Source organism: Scyliorhinus canicula, chromosome 15 (assembly GCF_902713615.1).
Source record: "Scyliorhinus canicula chromosome 15, sScyCan1.1, whole genome shotgun sequence".
Classification (NCBI taxonomy): domain Eukaryota; kingdom Metazoa; phylum Chordata; class Chondrichthyes; order Carcharhiniformes; family Scyliorhinidae; genus Scyliorhinus; species Scyliorhinus canicula.
This window is the reverse complement of record NC_052160.1, coordinates 86036895-86059542: the sequence shown is the minus strand read 5'-3', so window position 1 is coordinate 86059542 and position 22648 is coordinate 86036895. Positions and strand designations below refer to the sequence as shown.

General features: G+C 49.1%; 1 protein-coding gene across 1 annotated transcript in view; it reads left to right on the top strand.

The window, feature by feature from the left end:
- Positions 1-22648, top strand: part of LOC119978869 (methyltransferase-like protein 27) — a 61089-nt gene that overhangs the window by 9492 nt on the left and 28949 nt on the right. The window contains exon 3 of the mRNA XM_038820777.1: positions 6459-6587. Within this exon, the coding sequence (XP_038676705.1) occupies positions 6459-6587 (129 nt within the window). The remainder of the gene's footprint in view (positions 1-6458; positions 6588-22648) is intronic.

The window sequence follows — 22648 nt, the reverse complement described above, 5'->3', positions numbered from 1 at the left end:
ATCTGAAACTAAAAGCAGAAGTGAGCTAAGCTCTCCCCACCCTCTGACATCACTTCAGTAATATGAGCTGTGCTATTTCTTAAAGGTACATTGCTTACACATGCATTTCTTAAAGGTACTCTCACTTGGCATCACCTTTTCACATTTTTGTCAGGTCACGTTTATTGCAATGTTTTTGCCAAATCTAACAGTCTGCTTTTAGTCTCTGTCCGTAAGGTACTGCATGTGACCGTCTCCACCCCCAAAAACTTCAGAGCCTCTGAAAGAGCCATCATTCACAACACACTCCCTAATTAAACTAAAATACCACACCTGAAAAGCAACCACAATATGCTCACCCCTCACTGTCTTTAAGTTCACAAAGCCAATCCAATAGATAGACTTTTATCCCCCTCGAGCCCCCAGTTTGTTATGGCCCAGGGTTTAGAGAACCCCCAAACTGTATCATGGAGTTCACCTGACCCACAACTTTTCATAGATTGTGGTATGGGGAGCACACAATCCACTCTACAGGTATGGTACAGCAGAAATGGAAAAGTAGTTTTTAAAACAAAACAATGTTTATTCTATGAACTCAAGTTATCCTTTTTGAAACATACAGTGAACATCTTCTCAACCAATTCAAATACAACAGCCAAAAAAATAAAACACTAAGTAATCCTTTAAGCTTTCCTTTCAACATCCATAAGACTTAAAAACACCTTTTACCAGAAGCACATCAGGTTAAAGTCACGACTGTTATTTGTTTTAAATCACCAGGATCAATTTAAAGTGTTTAGATTACAGAGCGAGACTCTAATACACCTTCTGGCTATGACTGCAGCTATCCAGCTCTGAAAATTAAACAAAAACACACCCTGCAGCATCAGCCTAAAACAAAGGTAAAAAGCTGGCATACAGCCCAGCTCCACTTCCTCTTTGACATCACAGCAGTAATAAAGACCCATTTCTTCAAGGTACTCTAACTACCGATATTTATGTATGCACCCATTCATAAACACCCATTTCTTAAAGGTACTCTTACATGATACTCCACCATATCTTTCCGAACTGCATTAATCATTTTACATCAGATGGACACTAGAAAAAAAATTCTTGTTGTATTTGGGGAAGCATCACCCAGAGGAACGAGAAGAGTTTTTTCTCCATCAAATGCTGTTTACTTTCATTCATGGGACGTGGGCTTCCTCAGCTAGGCCATAGATTCTTGCCCATCCCTAATTGTCCTTGAGAAGGTGTTACTAAGCTTTCTTCTTTTACTGCCACAGTCCATGTGGTGTCGGTACAACCACAACCCTGTTAGAGAGGGAGTTCAAGGAGTTTGACCCAGTGACACCAAAGGAACTGCAATATATTATAGACTCCTCACAGTGTTGGAGGCCATTGATCCCATCAAGTCTGCACTGAACCTCTAAAAGAGCACCCTACCTAGGGCCATATCCCCACCATATCCCAGTAACACCACCTAACATTCAGACACTAGAGGGCAGTTTAGCATGGCCAATCCACCTAACCTGCACATCATTCGACTGTGGGAGGAAACCAGAGCACCCGAGGAAACCCACGCAGAAACAGGGAGAATGTACAAACGCCACACAGTCACGCGAGGCAGGAATCAAACCCGGGTCCCTACCACTGTGCCACCGTTCTGCCCTAAATGTATTTCCAAATCAGGATGGTGAGCGGCTTGGAGAGCAGTTTCCAGGTCGTGGTGTTTCCATGTTTCTGTTGTCCTTGTCCTTCTAGGTTTTAGAGGTCACAGGTTTGGTAAGTACTTTCAAAAGAACTTTCAGACATTGCTGCAGCACATCTTGTAGATTGTACAGACTGTTGTCTCTGTTTGTCAGTGGTGGAGGGAGTAAATGTTTGTGGAAGGGGTGCCAATCAGGTGGGCTGCTTTGTCCTAGATGGTGTTGAGCTTATTGTATGTGGTTCGGGCTGCACCTATCCAGGAAAGTGGAGAATATTCCATCACACTCCTGATTTGGGCCGTGCTGGTGGACAGGCTTTGGGGGAATCAGGATCTGAGATGCTCTCTGCAGAATTTCCAGCCACTGACCTGCTCTTCTAGCCACTGTAGAGTATTGAAAGGGGTAGCTATGGAAATTCTGACTGCATTGGTGATCATTCCATAGATTCTGCAATAGTTCCTGAACATTGAAAGATAGCAAGTCACCCCACAATTTAACAAGGGAGGAAGGGAGAAAACAGGGAACCACAGGCTGGGGGGGGGTTATTGTAGCCCGAGAGATCGGGGACATAGCAGGGCAGTGCCCTTGAACTGCACCATGGCGTTTCCAACCTCACACTATCAGGGTGGTACAGCTAGGGGAGGAGCCTGAAGGGGGCAGGTCCAGTAAGGGTGTGGTTCTTAGGGGGTTGGGCCTATGGGGCAAGGCCTATAGAGTGATCCATTGGGAGGTCCCTGATATTCTAATGCAGGCGATCTATGTTCAGGGGTAGTGTGGAGGGGAGATTCATGCCAGTGATTTATGTTCGAGGGTGGGAGGGGGGTGCCCTCAATCAGATTGGGGCTATCCTAATGTCCACGGCAGTTTGGACACTTTGAGTTCTTGGTGCCCTTTAAAAATGGCGTCTGATTTCGGTGAAGCCCGGCTTGCTGCTGTGTTTAGGCCCTGCCCCTCCCAATGACGGCGCAAAACAAGCCCCCATTCAATAAAATGGAAAATTGTGGCAAAGTCTTGTCGGGAAAACTGCCTCCATCGGACTTCTGAGTGAAGCTGATACTGCTATTATTCTGACAAATTCCACCCACAGACTCTCTGCTTCCACTGCCTTTTGAGGAAGAGAGTTTCAGAGCCTCGCAGCGCTCTGGCAGAAAACATTTCTCCCTTGTCTCTGGCTGAAATAGACAACCCATTATCTTTAAACAGTGACCTCTGGTTCTAAATTCTCCCACATCCACCCTGTCAATACCTCTCAGAATCATTTATGTTTTCATTGAGTCAGCTCTTACCGTTCTAAACATCAGCAGATATAAACCAAACCTGTCCAATCTTTCCTCAGAAGACAACCCACCCATTGAGGTAATATTCTCGTCAACCTTCTCTGAACAATTTCTAAAGTGTTTACACCTTTCCTTAAATGAGGAGACCGATACTGCAGACAGTACTCCAGATGTGACTCCTCAATGCCCTGTACAACTGAAGCTAAACCTCCCTACTTTTATATTCCTTGAATAAACAATTTAAAAGCGTTCTTAATTACTTGCTGCCCTTACTTTTTGTGATGCATGCACTAGGACACCCTGATCCCGTGGCACCTCAGAGCTCCTCATTCTCTCACCATTTAAATAATGAGGTTCTCTTGCATTCTTTTCCCTACGTTATATTCCATTTGTCAGATTTTTGTCCACTCACTTAACCTATCTGTGTCCCTTTGTAGCCTCCTTACGTCTCCGTCAGATCTTTCTTTCCTACCTGCCTTTGTGTCATCAGCAAATTTAGCAACCATGGGAGGGATTCTCCAAAACGGCGGCAAAGTGTTAACCCTGGCGTAAACACTGGAGCGTTTCACACTGGCGCCAACAGGCCGCCTGCCCAGCGATTCACTTACCTGTAGGGGTCCAGCATGGCGCCGGAATGTTCCGCGCAGCTCCGGCTGCCGATAGGGGACCCTGCACTTCCGACCGGGGGTCCGTGCAACATGGCAGACCTACACAGCGGACCAGCCCCCACAAGAGAGCCCACCCCCTGAGATCACATGTGCCCGTCGATCGATGGCCCCTAATTGCGCCGCCCCCCACCAGGGTGGCCGTGGACTCAGCCCGTAGCTGCCACTCTGAGTACCCGCCAGGTGGAACCATGTTCGAACCATGCCAGCGAGAACTCAGCCAGCTGCCGACAGAGAATCACCGCGGGGGCCTCTTTCAATGACCCCCGACCGGCGCCTCGTCGACCGCGCACGTGCGATTGGTGGCGATTGTCTAGTGACCGGAGAATCGCAGGAGCGACGTCGTGCTGAATTTCGGCATGAATGCTCATTCTCCACCCCTGCGCCGAGTGCGATTGTGGCACGGAGACTCGGACAATCCCGCACCATATCTTTAAACCATGTCATTTAGATAAATTGTGCGGGTTGGATGGCATCCCCGGGTCACTGTCCGTCTGGAGTTTGCACAGTCTCCCCTTGTCTGTGTGGGTCTCACCCCCACAACCCAAACAGAGGTGCAGGGTAGGTGAATTGGCCATGTTAAATTGCCCCTTAACTGGAAAAAAAAGGAATTACATTTATTTTAAAAAATTTATATAAATTGTAAAAGGTTGTCGCCCTGCACTGATACCTGCTGCACCCACTTGTTACATCTTGCCAGCAACCAGAATATGACACATTGATGCCTATTCTTTGTTTCTTATTAGCTCTACAATCTTCAATGCTTGCCAACATATTACCTCCTACACCATGAGCTTTTATTTTCCGTAATAACCTTACATGTGGCACCTTATCAAATGGCTTCTGGAAATCTAATTACAGTCCATCCACAAGTTCCCCTTTACCCAGAACACATGTTATTTCTTCAAAGAACTTCAGTAAATTGGTGAAACATTGGGTGGAATTCTCTGAAAATGGGACTATGTCCCCACGCCTGCGAGAAAATAGACGTGAATCACTCTGGACTTTCCTGGAGAAACTCCACAGTGATTCTCCATTTTGAAGGGGGTTAGAAGGGCCCTGGAGTGCTCCACAAAGCTCCGGCTGCCGATACAGGGCCCTGCAGTCTCGGCCGTGGGTCCTCGCATGCTCACGGCGGCCGCCTATTGCAGCGGCCCGAGCTACATGGCGGACCCCAACATTATAGCCCCTCAATCAAATTGCGCTCGCCTGCCAATCGGTGGCCCCCGATCAGAACCCTGGCCGTCCTGGAGGCCCCCCCCCCCCCCCCCCCCCCCCCGGCAATGGATCCCCCGCCACCATCAGGGCGGCCGTGGACTGGGTCCACAGCCGCTAATCCGAGTTCCCGCCGGTGGAACCATGTTAGAGCCACGCCAGCGGGAACGCGGGCAGCTGCCGGTGGTGAATCGCCACGGGGGCCTCTTTCAATGGCCCCAACCGGCGCCCCGTCGACCGTGCAATCGTGCGATTGGTGGCGATTCTCCAGTCCACGGAGAATCGCGGGAAGGCGTTGGACCTGATCACGGGTCTGATGCTCTATTCTCCGCCCCCACGCTGAACGCAATTTCGGTGCGGAGGCTCGGAGAATCCCGCCCATTGTTTCCCTTTCAGAAAACCATGTTGATTTTGCCTGATTACCATATCTAAGTGCCCTGATATAATGCCTTTAATAATAGCTGCTGACATTTTCCTAATGACAGGTGTTAAGCTAACTGCCCTGTAGTTTCTTGCCTTCTGTCTCTCTCCCTTTTTGAATAAAGGAACTACATTTGCTATTTTCCAATCAACAGGAACCTTTCCCGAATCTAGAGGGGGGATTCTCCATTGGCTAATGCTGAAATAGGGAATTACACTTGGGCTGAATATAGGGTCCAACACCAAAATCGCAGCGAGTGCAGAAAATGAACGCCAAATCGCAATTCTCCGTCACCTCGACAGCGGTGTCAATGCGGTCCACAACACTCGGACAATAAACACCATTGGCATATCATTAGCCGGCCCAACCTAGTATTCTCTGGAGCCTCCACGATGCTCCGCCTCTGATGGGCCAGATTCCCGATGGCGTGGTTGACTTGTGCTTTTAAAAATAGTGAAGCTGGCGTCGTGGCTGCTGAGGGAGAGGGAAGGAGTACGGAAAGTGTCCAACATCACCATGGTTTGCTTACAGTTGTGCTGCTGGCCAGGGGGCTCCTGCCAGGGCTGGGGAGAGTAGTGGGCAGTGGCTAGACATTTGGCTGTGGAATCGAGGTGGACAGACACGTAACACCATTGCCGCAGCTGGAAAGGCAGCCCTGCAGCTGCACACGACGCTAACAGCCCGCTGTGAACTTAGGACCATGGGTGGTATAGGTGCCTCCCCAGGCCATCAGCTAGGTACCCTCTGGCACCAGCCGACCCATCGGCTGTATGGGTGAGCCCCAGTATAACCAGTGCCACCTTATTGGAAGGGATGGTGTGTGTGGGGAGTGAAGTATATATATGTGGCTGCAGCTTGTCAGCCTCCCGAGTGTCAATCACGCACCCGGCTAATCCTGCAACGTTTTTCATTGGAACCAATTATGTTCCACGTAGCCCCTCCACAGTTGCTGAATCAATCCAGTGTCGCCGCCAGTGTTGCTGTCGCGAAAGTCCATGACTCCTGCGTCAACACTTATTCTCAAAAACTGAAAATCTCGCCCAGCGAACTTTGGAAAATTAAAACAACCTTCAATGATTTCACTGCTCTAGAATCAGCAACTCTCACTTTGTGCTCTAAGATGCAAACTATACAGAACAAAACTCTTCAGTGACCAGGTTGCATGAATGAAATCTCTTTCTACTCACAGCACATGAGTGTGATGGATTACCAGGCTCCCCGGTTCGGTGTGGAGACTGTGGACTCTGTATATCTGGGAGATCGAGAGAATGCGCTGGTCCTTGATGTGCCTTGTGGAACAGGACTAGTGGCTGATGGGGTAAGAGATGATTAAACTGCATTAAAATACACAAAGATATCAGTTTAAACCAGTGCAAACTGCTCTCACCATTCATTGTTCTGTTAATAAGTGAGAAGTTTCTAGAATGCCTACAGCTGGGATTTTCCAGCCTCACCATAACAGGAGTTGCCGCGGGAGGTTTGGTGATCCAGCCAGAAGTCACTTGGCATTCGGCAGGACTGGACAATCTGGCAGCTGGCGGTGCTGGAATATCCCAGCCTCTATTTCCTGTATATATGTTGTTATTGTTGGTGTGATGGAGGGAGAGAAACTATGAAGTGTGAAGTTTTGGTGTGGATCAGGTGAGCACAGTGACAGGTCTTCTTCAAATGGATCCTCAGCATCATCTTCGAGGTGACCTGAGGCTGGGGATTATGTTGGATGTGCTGGTGTATCTGGGCCTACTGCTGCCTATAAGAGAGAAGAGATAGAGTCAGTTCATGAACAGGCTGAATACAACAACTGCGAATATCAGGATGTGATCCACTCATGCAGGGCTGGTTTGCACAGGCTTCTGGGAGAGGCCTATCTCGCCTTCCCCACAGGAGCAATCTCTGCCCTTCCCTGTTAAATCGGCAGCGCACCCCTGGAATTTGGAGAGATCCTGGAAGTCCACATTCCTTCTTCCAGTCTGGGATCTCTCCTCCCTGTTGTGAGCAAGCTTGGCCTCCATGAAGACAAGGGGATGGGATGTGACGAGATGTGAGGAGGAGAGGTTAGGAAGCTTGCACACCTTCTGTGTGTACTGAGCTCTCCCCAGTCAGGAATGAGGGTGGAGTTTGTGCAGAATGTGATGCTGGTGAGTAGACTTTCAATGCTAATATTCCCACCCCCACTGCTGATAATTTGAGAGATCGCTGAGCTGAATGATGCTTTGAGTGCATGACGACATTTTGAGAGTGTGTTTGATGTGAGCTGAATGATGACTTAGCCTAGCAGTGCAGAAGTGATCACTGTACTGGATGCTGTTTCTCAGTTGGTTGCACATAGAGCTGACCTCCCTCGCAACCACCTCCCAGGTTAGTGCGGTGAAGTTGGTGGACCTCCTGGACCCATCCCTGGGATAGTGGGAATTCTGGTGTAGGTGCACACCACAAATAAGAGCCTCCAGAGAGTCATTGCTGAGTCTTGGCAATACCTTTCATTTACTTGGAGCCATCTCAGCCTTGGTTATCCATGTAGCTGGGCTGCTGAGAGATTTGTGTGCGTTCAGCTGGCATTTATAAATGGTGCCATGATCTCCGACCCCTTAGGTTACAGCAGGGTGGAAAAAACCTTCTGATTCGTAGGAAGCTGCTCACCAATGCATAATTAATGAGCTTCAAAATGTAAGATCGGGGGGAGATTTTCCGAGTTGCTGATCAGCAGGGGACCTGCATTAATCCCTAAGATCATAAACGAATAAGTTAAAGTTAAGTTTATTTTTCCTGAGACATGAAGGATTTTTATATTGTGGAAAAGGTAACTTCCAAAGATGGTTGAGAACAAAGGATATGGAGATGAAAGAGAAAATAAACGTATTTAAGGAAAGATTGAAGGCTACATGTGAGGAATGGCTTTGTGAGATCATAGAATCCTAATAGTGCAGAAGGAGACCATTTGGCCCATTGAGTCTGCACCGACCCTCTGAAAGAGCACCCTAACTAGCACCACTCCCATGTAAACCCGTACCACCACCTAACCTTTGAACACTTTGGGGCAATTTAATATGGTCAATACTCTTAATCTGCACAATTGGACTATGGGAGGAAATGGGAGCACCCGGAGGAAAACCACATAGACACAGGGGAAAAAGTGCAAACTCCAAACAGACAATTTCCCGAGGCTGGAATTGGACCCAGACCCCAGGCGTTGTGAGGCAGTAGTGCTAACCACTGTGCCGCCATGTTGCTGAGTTTTGAAGGAGGTAATTTGGCCTCGGGTTTGTGCTGGCATCTTGAAAAATATGCTATTCTGCGGCACACCTGTCAGGTAAGCAGTCTCCCCACCCCCAGCGAAGTGGCTGTTCGTTCCAGGAAGCAAGATCTTGTTACAACATCTTGGATTTCCATCATTGAGTGAGATAGAAAGAGAATACCTGTGGAAAACCTTTCTTATAGCTACAGTGTACACCGTGTGGCCACAATCATTCTTATCTTTGGCCCAAATTGGATGTTCATAAAGCTGACCCTTCCTGAAGGTTCAAATTGAACATGTTACTTTTCCATTTTCAAAGTTTAAAGAAGAATTTAATTGGGCTAGAATATCCAGACCCAGAAGAGAGGCAGGATTAGGGAGACTGAGGGCAGACTTTTCTAACTTGTTGATAGCTGGCAGCTTGACGCTGCAGTGATAATTTCTTGAATGTACCCACTAGACCAGGCTCCTCTTTGGTCCTGTATGCAGACTCTCTGTATGGTGATGGTGGATGGGGGAGAGGAGTAGTGATGGGAGAAGGGATGGGAGGAGATGGAGGCATATACATTTCACCATAGGGCTCTCTGTAATACATTTCTCTGGGGGGTGACAGTGGGCCGGACCTGTACGTTGCCCTTGTGAAGACACTGGGCGGGATCGGTTTGCTTCTCTACACTGTTCTCCGTGCATAACGTCATGTCCGACACCCCTGTGGTTCCACCTGGCATGACCTGGTCCAATGCCCTTCCTTTCCGCAATTGTGACAGTTTCCATGTACTGGTTTCGGCTTCTGTGGGGCATTTGAATTAGGTAAAGCATTATTTGTTGACTGAAATGATAAATCCTTTGGCTGGAACCTGGTCTGGAAAGCAGGAATCTTAATCCATATCTTGGTCAATTTGAATACATCGATCTATTAATATCGCTTCTGTTGTTGATACTCGGTCCCACTCAGGAAACACCAATTTTAATGCATTAGGCAAATCCGTTCTCAAACCAGCAATAAAGGCAACCTTCAACTGCCCAAGAGTACTTGTGTCCCAAACCTCCTGTCCCTTCAGCCATTCTATTCCTGAGTGCTCTGTCCATACTTTCCAGAACCTTTCTTCATATTCTGATACTTCCTCTGTCTTCTTTTGAATACAAGTGGTAACCTTTGTCCAGTCAGTTTTTGGCAGGTTATATTTGAACAGCCATTGCTTAACTACAGCCCTTCCCTCTTCTAGCTGTTGTTCGTCATCCCCTCGTGCTTCTTTAACCTCTCGAGAAAGCTGTCCGTTATCATTAGGAATCATTACTGACAAAACTTTGACTTTGTCCAATGGGTGGAGATTGAAAATATGTCGGAATCGCTCAAGCCCTTCCCTTCACCGGAGTCACGCTAGGATTCAGAGGATTCCAACTCAGTTACAACTCGGATTCTGTGGCCGCTTTTGGTGATTTCTTTTTTTGAATGCTTATTATTTATTTGTTTTTACTTCGGAATGAAGTGAAGCTTCCGCGGAAGAGCTTTCGGTTACGGCTAACTTCTTTCTCATTGGGACGGTATGTCTTACTTTCGGAGCAGTCTGCATTACCTCACAAACTGGCAGAGGTAGAGGAAAAGGCTGGGCTTCTGTGATGAAATCTACTCTTTCGGGGATGGGCCTCAGTTGCCCATTGAGGGCCCATTGAACAGACGTTCCCCCAGGTCAGAAGTTCCTCCGGTATCCGACCTTTCAGTTCCCTATTCTGAATCAGAAGTCCTGATACTTCCATTTTAAGCTTCGCATTTTACAACTCTAGCTCTCTTTTTCCTAATCATAACTCATGTTTCGATTATTCGACTCATAGACTTCACGTTTAAGTCTCGCAACTTCTTGCTCTAAATTTTCTAGCTTTTTGAGCTTGGGTTTTTCTCTCTTTCGCTCTTCACCAACTGCCTGTAATTGCTCCTTTGTGTTTTTTATTTCACAATCATAGTAGGTACCTGCTATGCTCTCATTTATCCTTCGGAACTGGCTCATTACAATCAGGGACCATTTGGTCTGGTCTTTATTTATTAAACGGGTAGCTTTTCCCCAAACTTTCCGTAGATCATCAAGGGACCATTGTCCTTTGGAAGTCTCATACTTTAAACATTTCTGTTCAATCCTGATACAAAATGTTACAAACCTGAAAGTAAATTTAAGATTTGTGTTCGCATTCAGATTCAACTTTGAAAACAAGAGGAACAGTTTTAACGCATTCCTGGATTGTAGAAACGGGTCTATTTGCTTGACCTCGGTACAAGAATTAAATCACATACAGTTGGGCAGTCATTCTTGAAGTGTTGGATAGTGTAGGCTTGCACGAGGTGAACATATACCACCAACACTGAGGAAGGTTCAACTCTATTTCATTAACTAACTATTAACTAATCGACATACGAGAACTGAGGGTTTAAACGATGCTAGTTTAAACTAGAGACGTAAACCTGTCCAAACCAGTTGATTCTCTCAGCACGTGGTGTGAGTCTGTGCTGGGCTGGAGAGTTCTTGTTACACTCAGAGGCAGCACCCAGAATGAGCTGGAACCGTGGTGCCCTCTGCCTTTATAGTGTGTGTATTCTAACTGGTGATTGGCTGCGGTGTTTGTGCATGTTGATTGGTCCCAGTGTATGTCCATCAGTATGTGTTTGCACCATGATATACTGGTGTATATTATGACCCCCCCCCCCTTTTAAAAAAATATTGATGTGAAAATGTGATAATAAATAGCGTGGGTGTGTGAAGAATGTACCTAACTAAGTGTGAGGTGCGAGGACATATGTACAAATCTAAATGTAGGAAACAAGGCTATGTACAAAGGAAGGTGCCTGGTGCAGATGATTAATATGCAGGAACTTGAACAAAAAACAATGCTATTTACAAATCACTGGAGAACGAATTTAACAAGGAAGGAAAAAAAAGCTCAGAAGGTCCACTTATTTGCAGAGTTCATAAGTTCAGTCTCTGAGGTGGGCGATGAACTCTGGTTGACCGCCTCAAGGGTGGGTCAATAGCTGCATCCAGTTGAGCATGGGGACATGATCGAGGTTGGGGGTGAGAATCAATGGCACCATCGTCCTGAGGGTGCGGTTCATCAGTAATTGTGCAGGCGACAGCCCAGTGGAGAGTGGGGCGGAGCGATAGGCTAACAGAGCAAGATGGAAGTCAGAGCCAGCATCGGCAGCCTTGTAGAACAGCCTCTTGACTATATGAAACCCCTTTTCCGCCTTGTTATTGGACTGAGGGTACAGGGGACTGGACGTGATATGTGCAAAGTTGTAGTGTCGGGCGAAGCTGGCCCATTCCTGGCTTGTGAAACAGGGGCCATTGTCCGACATTACCGTGAGCGGAATGCCATGCCGGGCGAACGTCTCCTTGCACGCCCGAATAACAGCCGAAGATGTGAGATCGTGCAATCTGATGACCTCCGGGTAGTTGGAGAAGCCATCAATGATAAGGACGTAGTCCCTGCCCAATGCGTGGAATAGGTCGATGCCCACCTTGGTCCAGGACCAGCTGGCGCATGCTGTGCGGGATCACGATGCGATCCAACTTCAGGAGCACCCCGTCAACAGCCGCTAGGTCGTCACGGACATTGTAAAATTGTGGGCATTGGCCCTTGAGCCACCTGTCTGACATTAAACGCATCACACGCTGCAGAAGGGGGTCAGCCACTGCCTCGTGGCGAATTTGTACGAGGCGTGCATCCGATGCTGGCAAGTGGGAGGCTGCGAGTTGAACTTGAGCATCGATTTGGCAGATGAACCCTTCGTGATCGCACAGAGTGGTGACAGACCTGGAGAGGGCATCGGCAACGACACGGTCTGTGCCAGGGGTATAAACGAGTTGGAAGTCATACCTCCATAGCTTGAGTAGAATGCTTTGAAGGCGAGGCCTCATGTCATTCAAGTCCTTTTTTATAATGTTGACAAGCGGACGATGGTCGGTTTCAACAGTGAACTGCGGAAGTCCATATACGTAGTCATGGAGCTTCACGACTCAGGTCAGAAGGCCGAGACACTCTTTCAATTTGCGCGTAGCGCTGTTCTGTGGGGGTCATTGCCCGTGGCGCATACGCAACCGGGTTCCATGACGAGGACTCGTCTCATTGCAAGAGCACGGCTCCAATCCCAGACTGACTGGCATTAGTGGAGATTTTAGTCTCTTTGTTCGGGTCGAGAAAGGCTAACACTGGGGCGGTGGAAAGCTTGGCCTTCAGTTCCCTCCACTCGAGCTCGTGAGCGGGGAGCCACTGGAAGTCCGTAGTTTTGCGAACCAGGTCTCTGAGGGCTGTGGTGTGTGAGGCGAGATTCGGGATGAACCTCCCGAGCAAATTCACCATGCCTAGGAACCGGTGGACCACTTTCTTGTCTTCAGGCGTTTTCATGGACGTGATTGCTGCAATCTTGTCCTCATCCGGACGCACCCCTAGGTGTGAGATGTGATCCCCCAGGAACTTAATGCTCGACTGGCTGAAGGGGCATTTGGCCCTCGTCGACATATACTTGGACACCGTCGATTCCCTCCATCATCTGCTCCATTATTCGATGGAAAACGTCGGACGTGGAGATGATGCTGAATGGCATTCGGTGGTAGCAGTATCTGCCAAAGGGCGTGTTGAATGTACACAGATTTCTGCTCGATTCATCCAGCTGGATTCGCCAGAAACCCTTTGAGGCGTCGAGTTTTGTGAAGAGTTTGGCGTGGGCCATCTCAGACGTGAGTTCCTCACGTTTCGGAATCGGGTAGTGCTCCCGCATGATGTTCTGATTAAGATCTTTAGGATTTATGCAGATCCTCAGCTCGCCGGACGGTTTCTTAACGCAGACCATGGAGCTTACCCAGTCGGTCGGTTCCGTGAATCTGGAAATAACCCCTTGGTCCTGGAGGTCTTGGAGCTGTTGCTTGAGGCGGTCTTTAAGGGGCGCTGGGATTCTGCCAGGTGCGTGTACCACAGCGTGGCATTGGGCTTGAGTAGAATCTTGTATGTATACGGGAGTGTGCCCATGCCCTTGAAGACATCGTGGTATCGCTGGATGATGGAGTCGAGTTGCGCCCTGAAGTCTGTGTCAGAAGATGCAGACACGTCGCTGGGAGAGAGAGAGTGAACCCTCTGCACTAAATGGAGCAGCTTACATGCCTGCGCACCAAGCAAGGAGGCTTTTGAGGCGGCAACAATTTCAAACAGGAGAACAGCTGTGTGAGTACGATGTGTCACCTCAAGTTGGCAGGATCCACTGGCAGCGGTGGCATTGCCATTGTAGTCAAGCAGTTGACACGCAGATGGCAGGATGGCAGGCTGGACACGGAGGCTGCGAAGATCAGGCGACGCAATGAGATTGGCGGAGCCGCCAGTGTCCAGGCGGAACCTGACTGGGGACCTGTTGACCGTAAGGTGGCACACCACTCATCATCCGGGTCGATGCTGTGAATGTGGATGGGTTTGGTGCCACGCTTGGGAGACATCCTGTTCATGGTTATGATGCCAACTTTGAATGGGGCCTGTGGGTCATCGCAGGCAAAGTCGGAACAGAGATCTGCAGCAGGTTAGTTAATGGCAGGCTGAATAGTCCTGTCGTCTCTGCGGGGCTGGGTGGAGCTCCTAAAAGCAGCAGGCAGGGAGGACCTGCACAGAGTAGCAGGCAGGGAGGACCTGCACAGATTAGCAGGCAGGGAGGACCTGCACAGAGTTGCAGGCAGGGAGGACCTGCACAGAGTAGCAGGCAGGGAGGACCTGCACAGGGTAGCAGGCAGGGAGGACCTGCACAGAGCAGCAGGCAGGGAGGACCTGCACAGAGTAGCAGGCAGGAAGGACCTTCACAGAGTAGAAGGCAGGGAGGACCTGCACAGAGTAGCAGGCAGGGAGGACCTGCACAGAGCAGCAGGCAGGGAGGACCTGCACAGAGTAGCAGGCAGGGAGGACCCGAGCAGGCAGGGAGGACCTGCACAGAGTAGCAGGCAGGGAGGACCTGCACAGAGTAGCAGGGAGGACCTGCACAGAGTAGCAGGCAGGGAGGACCTGCACAGAGTAGCAGGCAGGGAGGACCTCCCAAAAGCAGCAGGCAGGGAGGACCTGCACAGAGTAGCAGGCAGGGAGGACCTACACAGAGTAGCAGGCAGGGTGGACCTACACAGAGTAGCAGGCAGGGTGGACCTACACAGAGTAGCATAGTGGCCGAGTTTGCCACACTGCAGGCAGCGTCGGATCTTCGCGGGACATTGCCACTTTAAGTGGGCGGAGCCACAGTTGCCGCAAGCCGGTGCGTCGGCACGTTCGTTACGCCACCGCGCATGCGCGGGGCGGTCCAGTGCGTGCCTGCGCGAAACGGTCCGCGGCGTCACCACATTCGTTGCGTGTCAGCGCAGGAGTCCGCGAAAAGCACACAAAATGGTCGCCATCGTCCAGATCCAGACCCTGGAAAGATTTTATTATTTGGACCGGTTCTGCTTCGTAGGGAGCTTGCCGCGCCGTTTCAGCGGCCTGGATGTGGGAGAAGCGCGTGGAGACGTGTTCATGGAGCACACAGGTCCCAATGGCCATAGAGGGAGTGAGCTGCTTCACTTTTAGTAGCTGCTGGCGCAGGGGCTCAGATTGGACAACAAAAACTATCTGGTCACGGATCGTGGAGTCAGAGGTGGACCTGTAGTTGCTGGACTGCGCAAGGTCGCGGAGGTGGGTGGTAAAGGACTGGAAAGGCTCGTCCTTACCCTGAATTCGCTGCTGAAACATGCATCTCTCGAAGCACTCATTCACATCTACCTCGCAGTGGCTGTCGAACTTTAAGAGGACTATTTTGAACTTCGATTTGTCCTCCCCCTCAGCGAAGATGAGCGAGTTGAAGATGTAGAGAGCATGGTCCCCGGCTGTGGAAAGGAAGAGAGCAATCTTCCGTGCGTCCGAGGCAGCTTCCAGGGCCTCGAGGTACAGCTGGAAGCGCTGTTTAAACATTTTCCAATTTGAGCCCAGGTTCCCGGCAAAGCGGCGGGACGGCGGCAGGCGAACGGATTCCATTCTGCAAGTTAGCGTGAGACTGGTGGAAGGCTGATCACTGGTAGGTAGTGTCGTATTCAATATTTTCCCCGCTTCCGGACTGTGATAGAAAGATGCAAACATGATTCATTAGGTAAGCAAAACTGAACTTTATTTACGAATTATAACTGACTGCTAGCAGTCTGGCTGAGACTTGAAGTCGGAAGGCAGTCAAATACAAACTGCTGAGTTTGTCCCAAGTCTGCGATATTACAGAAGAATAAGGCGATTTTTATACATTATAGGATCAAGATAACATGAATACAACTTGGTCAGGAATTTGATCGAAAGTAAAACATAAGTAATAATCGCTACAATGGCGTCACCTTGCTGACCTTTAGGGGAATGGAGTTTCATATCATTATCCTGTCTTTGTTTTAAGAAAGGAACAAATTTGTTTACGAACAGGAAGAGACAGTTTTTCAGCTTGGTATTTATTGAGACTGCTTCTAGGTTCATGACGAACAAGCCTTATCTAGAATTTCAGAGTCACCCAGTTCTCAGGTCATGTTGACCACGGCTGTATCTGTGTATTTTGTATCTGTGCCTTAGGTTTAAATTCAATTGTACCAAGAAGACTTGACTAGTTTTCCCATCATGCCATTATTTGCTTCACACAATACCGCACTAGGTCTCAGAAGTACTAACATCCCTCAACTACTGGTACCATGAAGTGTTGGATAGTGTAGGCTTGCGCGAGGTGAACATATACCACCAACACTGAGGAAGGATCAACTCTATTTTATTAACTAACTATTAACTAATCGACAAACGAGAACTGAGGGTTTAAACAATGCTAATTTAAAATAGAGACCTAAGCCTGTCCGAACCAATTGAATCTCTCAGCACGTATTGTGAGTCTGTGCTGGACTTGATGAGTTCTTGTTCTACTGAGAGGCAGCACCCAGAATGAGGGGGAACCGTGGTGCCCTCTGCCTTCATAGTATGTGTATTCTAACTGGCGATTGGCTGCGGTGTTTGTGCATGTTGATTGGTGTCTGTGTGTGTCCATCAATGTGTGTCTGCACCATGATATACTGGTGTATATTATGACAATTCTTATAAGTACCAGAGAGAAATTAAAACCGATTATTTTTTCCATCACTTGTAACGGGCTCCCTCTTTTTAACTCCACTCGCTGGCTTATTTTGGGTTTGGTTCTCTGTTACCCAAACCCATCAATGCCCGAGTGATTCTCTCTCTTGCCGGTGGAACAACGGCCACCTTGCGCCTACTTCACTAGAGTAGCGCCCCCCAAGAGAGAGAAAAGGAAACTGCTGCCTATCCACTACCTGGCAGCCTTTCCTGAGTGGACGGGTTCGAATCGCCCAGAGTACCCTCGGTTCTCGACTCCGGAATTATGGTAAGGGATATTTAAATTGTGACCCGACCAGAGATAACTGATGAGAAAATGAAAGAGCAAGATGGACTCCAATCGAGTTCAAATCATATATCTTTTATTAAACACCAAGATTAAACCTCATCACCACCAGAAAACAACATATAGGTATCTTATACTCTATAACTATGACTATGGGAATAAAACTGCGGACACAACGTAAATTCGAACTTTAAACAGTATTAGCAATGTATTACACTATGAAAGGTTCATGCACCCACCATTCCCACAAAGCCTCAACTGCTGTGTTACCCTCGGGAACTTCACGAATTACTAGGAAATACTCACAATCCTGGATTATAAATTACTCAGTTGAGTCGACCTTGACCTTCTGGGCTGGCTGCGTGCTGTAAAAACTGCTGTCTGTAACTCGGTTCAGGATAGTCCGAAGAGAAAGAGTTGCCACGCGGGTCCGAAGAGAGAAGAGGGCAAAATGGCTGCCAAGCCACACTTTTTAAAGTCCAGATTTCAAAAGGTCCCGTGAGCTCCGCCCCCACCAGCAATTGCAAGAACAATGGTCCTGGATTGCTATCAGCCTCAGTGATAGCACAGCCTATTGAAAATCACAAATGGCTGAGACTGCCCTGTCCAGTATGAATGGGCCCCATCGATGTTCCTAATCACTTTACCGGGGCTTACAGATTGCTTTCCCATCATGGAGATGGGATTCTCCTTACTGCTGGATAGCCCCATTATCGAGTCTATTGTTGGTATTGATCTTCCAATCTCGATGCGGGTCTGGTCTGGTGATGTCATCTGCTTCCTTTGTGTTTCAGTTAATCTAATCAGCAGCCTGCCTGGGCTCTGACCGTTTGTGGATTCGACTGGGGGCTGAGCCTGCTGGGAGAAACAGCCAGTTTTCTGCAGCCAAACTTGGCCACTTCTACCATTTAAAATGACCAATGTACGTTTTACAGTCCTTATAGGTGTTGGTGTTGCCCGAAAAACTTCCACACTGAATAGGTGCCTTACATTCTCGACAAACTATTTTCTCCTCTTTCCCCCATTCTTTAATTTATTTCATCATGCGGCTCCAAATAGATTTTTCAATGCATTTTTAAAAAACAGACTCTGTCATAATATACACCAGTATATTGGTGCAGACACACACTGATGGACACACACAGGGACCAATCAACATGCACAAACACTGCAGCCAATCACCAGTTAGAATACACACACTATAAAGACAGAGGGCACCACGGTTCCCACTCATTCTGGGTGCTGCCTCTGAGTGTAACAAGAACTCATCCAGCCCAGCACAGACTCACAACACGTGCTGAGAGAATCAATTGGTTCGGACAAGGCTTCAGTCTTTCGTTTAAGTTAGCATCATTTAGACCCACAGTCATTGTGCGTTAGTTAGTTAGAAATAGTTAATAAAATTGAGTTGAACCTTCATCAGTGTTGGAAGTGTCTGTTTATCTCTCAAGCCTACACTAGCCAACACTTCAGACTCTTCAAGTAACGGCAAGTTCCAAAGATCTGCTCGGACTTGGGGAAAAGCTAGACAAAGATGCTCTGTGAAAATTCTGGGTCAAGTTTAGTTGCTCACTAGCACGGGGTTGCATCACAGGGAGTCTCTGTGAAGCTGCCTCTCATTCCCCAGTCGAGTGGAAACTTGCCTTTCACTGTGAACTGTTCTTGAATCTGACGAGTGTTTCCAGTCCAGCAGCTTTATCTTAATCTGCACCCTGAGGTGGAATATTTACCCGTGGGAGTTTTAATATGTAGGTGAAGAAATATCCTGTTGTAGCTCAGACTTTGTTTCACTGTAGGATCTCTTATTTTATCTCCTAATAAGAGATGATTGTCCGGTTGATTGGAGGTGTCAAAATGCAACTTTATTTCTGATTATTGTTGTGTCTAAACATCTTTATCTCTTTAACCCATATACGATAGACAAATGGCCACAATTTGTTTTGCACAATAAGACTTTTATTCACAAATCGTTAACAGTAGTCAATCACACACACATCAAGGTGAACTCTAAGCTAATACACACAAGAAAAATCTAAACTCAACTTCCAAGGGACTGCCAAGTACCAGGCAGATATGGCCTTATCTGGGGTCCGTTGTCTGGCAGTGTTAGAAGTCTGTTGCTGGTCGTCTTTGTCCTTCGTTCTGGTCCTTCCATCAATGGCATGAATGGTCTTTCTCTCGTCTGGTGAAGGGTTACCGTTGTTGGTGGCCGTTGAAAGCTGCAGTCGAGAGAGCGAGTGGTGGACTGCGCAGCATCTTTTATTCACAAGATTTTTCGCGCCCTCTTGGGTGATCCCAGGTGAATACCCAATCCATCGATGAGATCTCGATTACCCTAATCGATAATGTCCAATTACGATCCACTACCTTGATGGCGGGGCACATCCGTAGTGTCCGAGCCATGTAGGCCTTCCCAAATAAGGAAACAGTCGCCACCGTGTCTGCCATTTAACCCGATTTCCATTTAAGCCTATTGTCGCGGGATAGCCTTTCAATGTCCTTTTTCCTGGGATGTTAGAAACGTATGAGCTGCAGGTTTTTGTTTATTTTCAAGCTGCAGCCTGCCTGTCCCTGAACTTGTCCAGTTTTCCCAGTGTCCTTTGCTGGACGCCATTTTAGGTGGCCATATTATTCACTTCAATACACTTGCATATGAACGAAATCAAAACTGAGAAACAAAATAGCAAACAATACATGAGTTGATCAAATATATGGCAAAGGAAATAATTGATCATAAAAGCACAAAGAAATAACTTTTAAAATAAACGAATAGGATGATTCATGAATTCAGAAAGGCAGGAAGTCAGGAAGCCGACCTCGGCCAAGAGGTCTTACTTTAAGGGAATCCTTATCGGTGGTCTAATCCTTCATTTACTCTCATTAGTTTCTAATTCTCAGCTGAGACCTCCTGATTGATTCAAACAGAGGTCTGCTACTTTGGCGATGATTTATTAATCAAACATTGGCCATTACATAAGATTGACTGATATCCATCAAGATAATTCAGTGTCAGGGCAGCAAGGTGGTGCAAGTGGTTAATACGGTTGCCTCGTGATGCCGAGGTCCCAGGTTCGATCCCAGCTCTGGGTCACTGTCTGTGTGGAGTTTGCACATTCTCCCCGTATTTGCATGGGTTTTTCCCCCAGAACCCAAAAGATGTGCAGTGTAGGTGGATTGGCCAAAGTAAATTGCCCCTTAAAATTCTCTTTTTATATGTAAATTTAGAATATCCAATTTATTTTTTCCAATGTCTACATGCTCAGTCTCATGAGAATAGGATTCTCACCCACTGCTGGGCATAGACCTTGCTGTAACTAATTTAGTTGATAGATTCTTATTGCGGAGTGCACTGAAATACAATAGTCTATTCATTATATGGATCATTAGTTGAAGCAATGTCTAAATTTCTACAGACAAAACCCGAACGGTCAATAGTTAATTTGTTGTCTGAAAAAATGATTATCTTTTCACAGTCTTGGCATGTTGAATAATTCCACTCTTCAGCTGTGTACTCAATCAGTACCTAAAAACATTAATAAATAAATGAATCAATAAATCAATAATCTATCAGTCACATTCACAAGCAGACTGACCATCCTCCAAATTCTCCGTTGGCCGACGCTGAACTTGGGAAAGACAATTGGCTGGAGAATCGGTCGTGAGACCAAAATTGTCGTCGGTGCCAGGCACCAGTCAGAATGCTATGCTCCGGTGACTCAACTGTAACATTGGGTGGCACAGGAAGGAGCTGGGGGGAGAGGCTGGAGGGGAGAGGTGGGTTTGGGGAGGGTGCCGGAGAGGAGGGGGGGGGGGGGCGGTTGGGGAGGGTGCATGATGGAGAATGCGCGTGCCGGAGAGGAGGGTGGGGGGTTGTTTAGGGTGCGTGCCGGGGAGGAGGGGGCGAGGGGTTTGGGGATGGTGCATGCCGGGGGGGGGGGGATGTCCGCCTGGACATGTGCCAGCTGGCAACAGTCGCGACCATGCAGCCCATGGCACCTGGCTGCGGGCAATGGTGTATGGGCAATGGTGACATATCGTCTATCCTGCCCACCCCCACCCCTCACCACCTGCAGGCAGTCATGTTTGTTCATCACCCAGCAACGTTGGCCGCCGTGGCGGGAGCCGCTCCTCTACATGTTGCCCTGGAGGAGCTGGAACAGGAGCGTGCCAGGGAGGCGGCGGAGGCTGCCGCAGAGGAGCCTGTCACAAGAAGGCAGGTGGCAGCCGCCCAGGCTGGAGGGCCACCCGCACGACAGGATGAGGAGGAGGAGGAGGGGGTGGTGGTGGTGCCACGGCAACGGAAACGCCCGATGAGGCCCCGTGTGTACCAGCCCCACTCATTGTACCAGGACCTCACGGGCCGGGCATACAGGAGGAGACTCCGCATGAGCCGGAAAACCGTGGCACACATCTGCCACCTGATGGCACACCTGGCACCGCGTGGCACTGGGGGAGGACACCCTCTCCCCGTGGCCGTCAAGGTTACGGTGGCCCAGAACCTCTATGCTACGGGGTCATTCCAGTCGCCGAGTGGGGACCTGTCCGGCATCTTACAGGTATCCGTGCACAGGTGCATCCGTGCAGTGACCGACACCCTATATGCCATTGCGGACCCCAACATCCAGCTCCCTGTGTCCTTGGCCAGCCAGGATGCCCAGGCAGCGGGCTTCGCTGCCGTGGCCAAGATGCCCATGGTCCAGGGGGCGATCGATGGGATGCACGTCGCTCTGCGGCCACCTGCGGATAACAGTGCCGTGTTCACGAATAGGAAGGGGACCTATTCCATTAACGTGCAGATGGTCTGTGACCACCGCATGAGGATCCTGCACGTCTGCGCCCGTTACTCGGGCAGTGTACGTGACTCATTCGTATTGGCGCAATCTTTCATTCCCACCATGTTCGAGGGACACCCCCCCATCCTCACCCCCCTCTGGCTGAGTGGCTTGTTGCTGGGCGACAAGGGTTACCTGTTGCAGTCGTGGCTGATGACGCCTATACGGATGCCACAGACTGACGCGGAGAACTGCTACAATGATGCCCATGCAGCGACCAGGGGTGATATCGAAAGATGCTTTGGGCTGTTGAATATGCGCTTCAGGTGCCTGGACCACTCTAGAGGGGCCCTCCAGTACCTGCCAGATGGGGTCGGCTGCATCGTTGCGGTCTGCTGCGCCCTGCACAACATAGCCCAGCAGAGGGGCGATGTGCTGCAGGCAGAGGAGGGGGAAGGGGAGGAGCAGCGACGAGGTGCAGACCTCCCCAGATGAGGAGGATGGGGGCAATGGTCAGGACAGACGGGCTGGACATGGACGGGAGGCTGCACACCGTTACCGGCTGGTCCAGCGGGCATGGGACAGGCTGATAGCCGCCCGGTTCACGGACTGGGGGGGTTGGAATCGCTGAGTATGGGCACAGACCACACACCATGGCACCAGCCTACCACCCTCACCCCACACACCCAACACCAACCACCCTCACCCCACACACCAAACACTAACCACCCGCACCCCATCCACCCAACACCAACCACCCTCACCCAGCCCACCCAACACCAACCCCCCCTCACCCCACCCACCCAACACCAACCCCCCTCACCCCACCCACCCACCACCAGCCACCCTCACCCAGCCCACCCAACACCAACCACCCTCACCCCACCCACCCAACACCAACCACCCTCAACCCCCCACCCACCCACCACCAACCACCCTCACCCCACCCACCC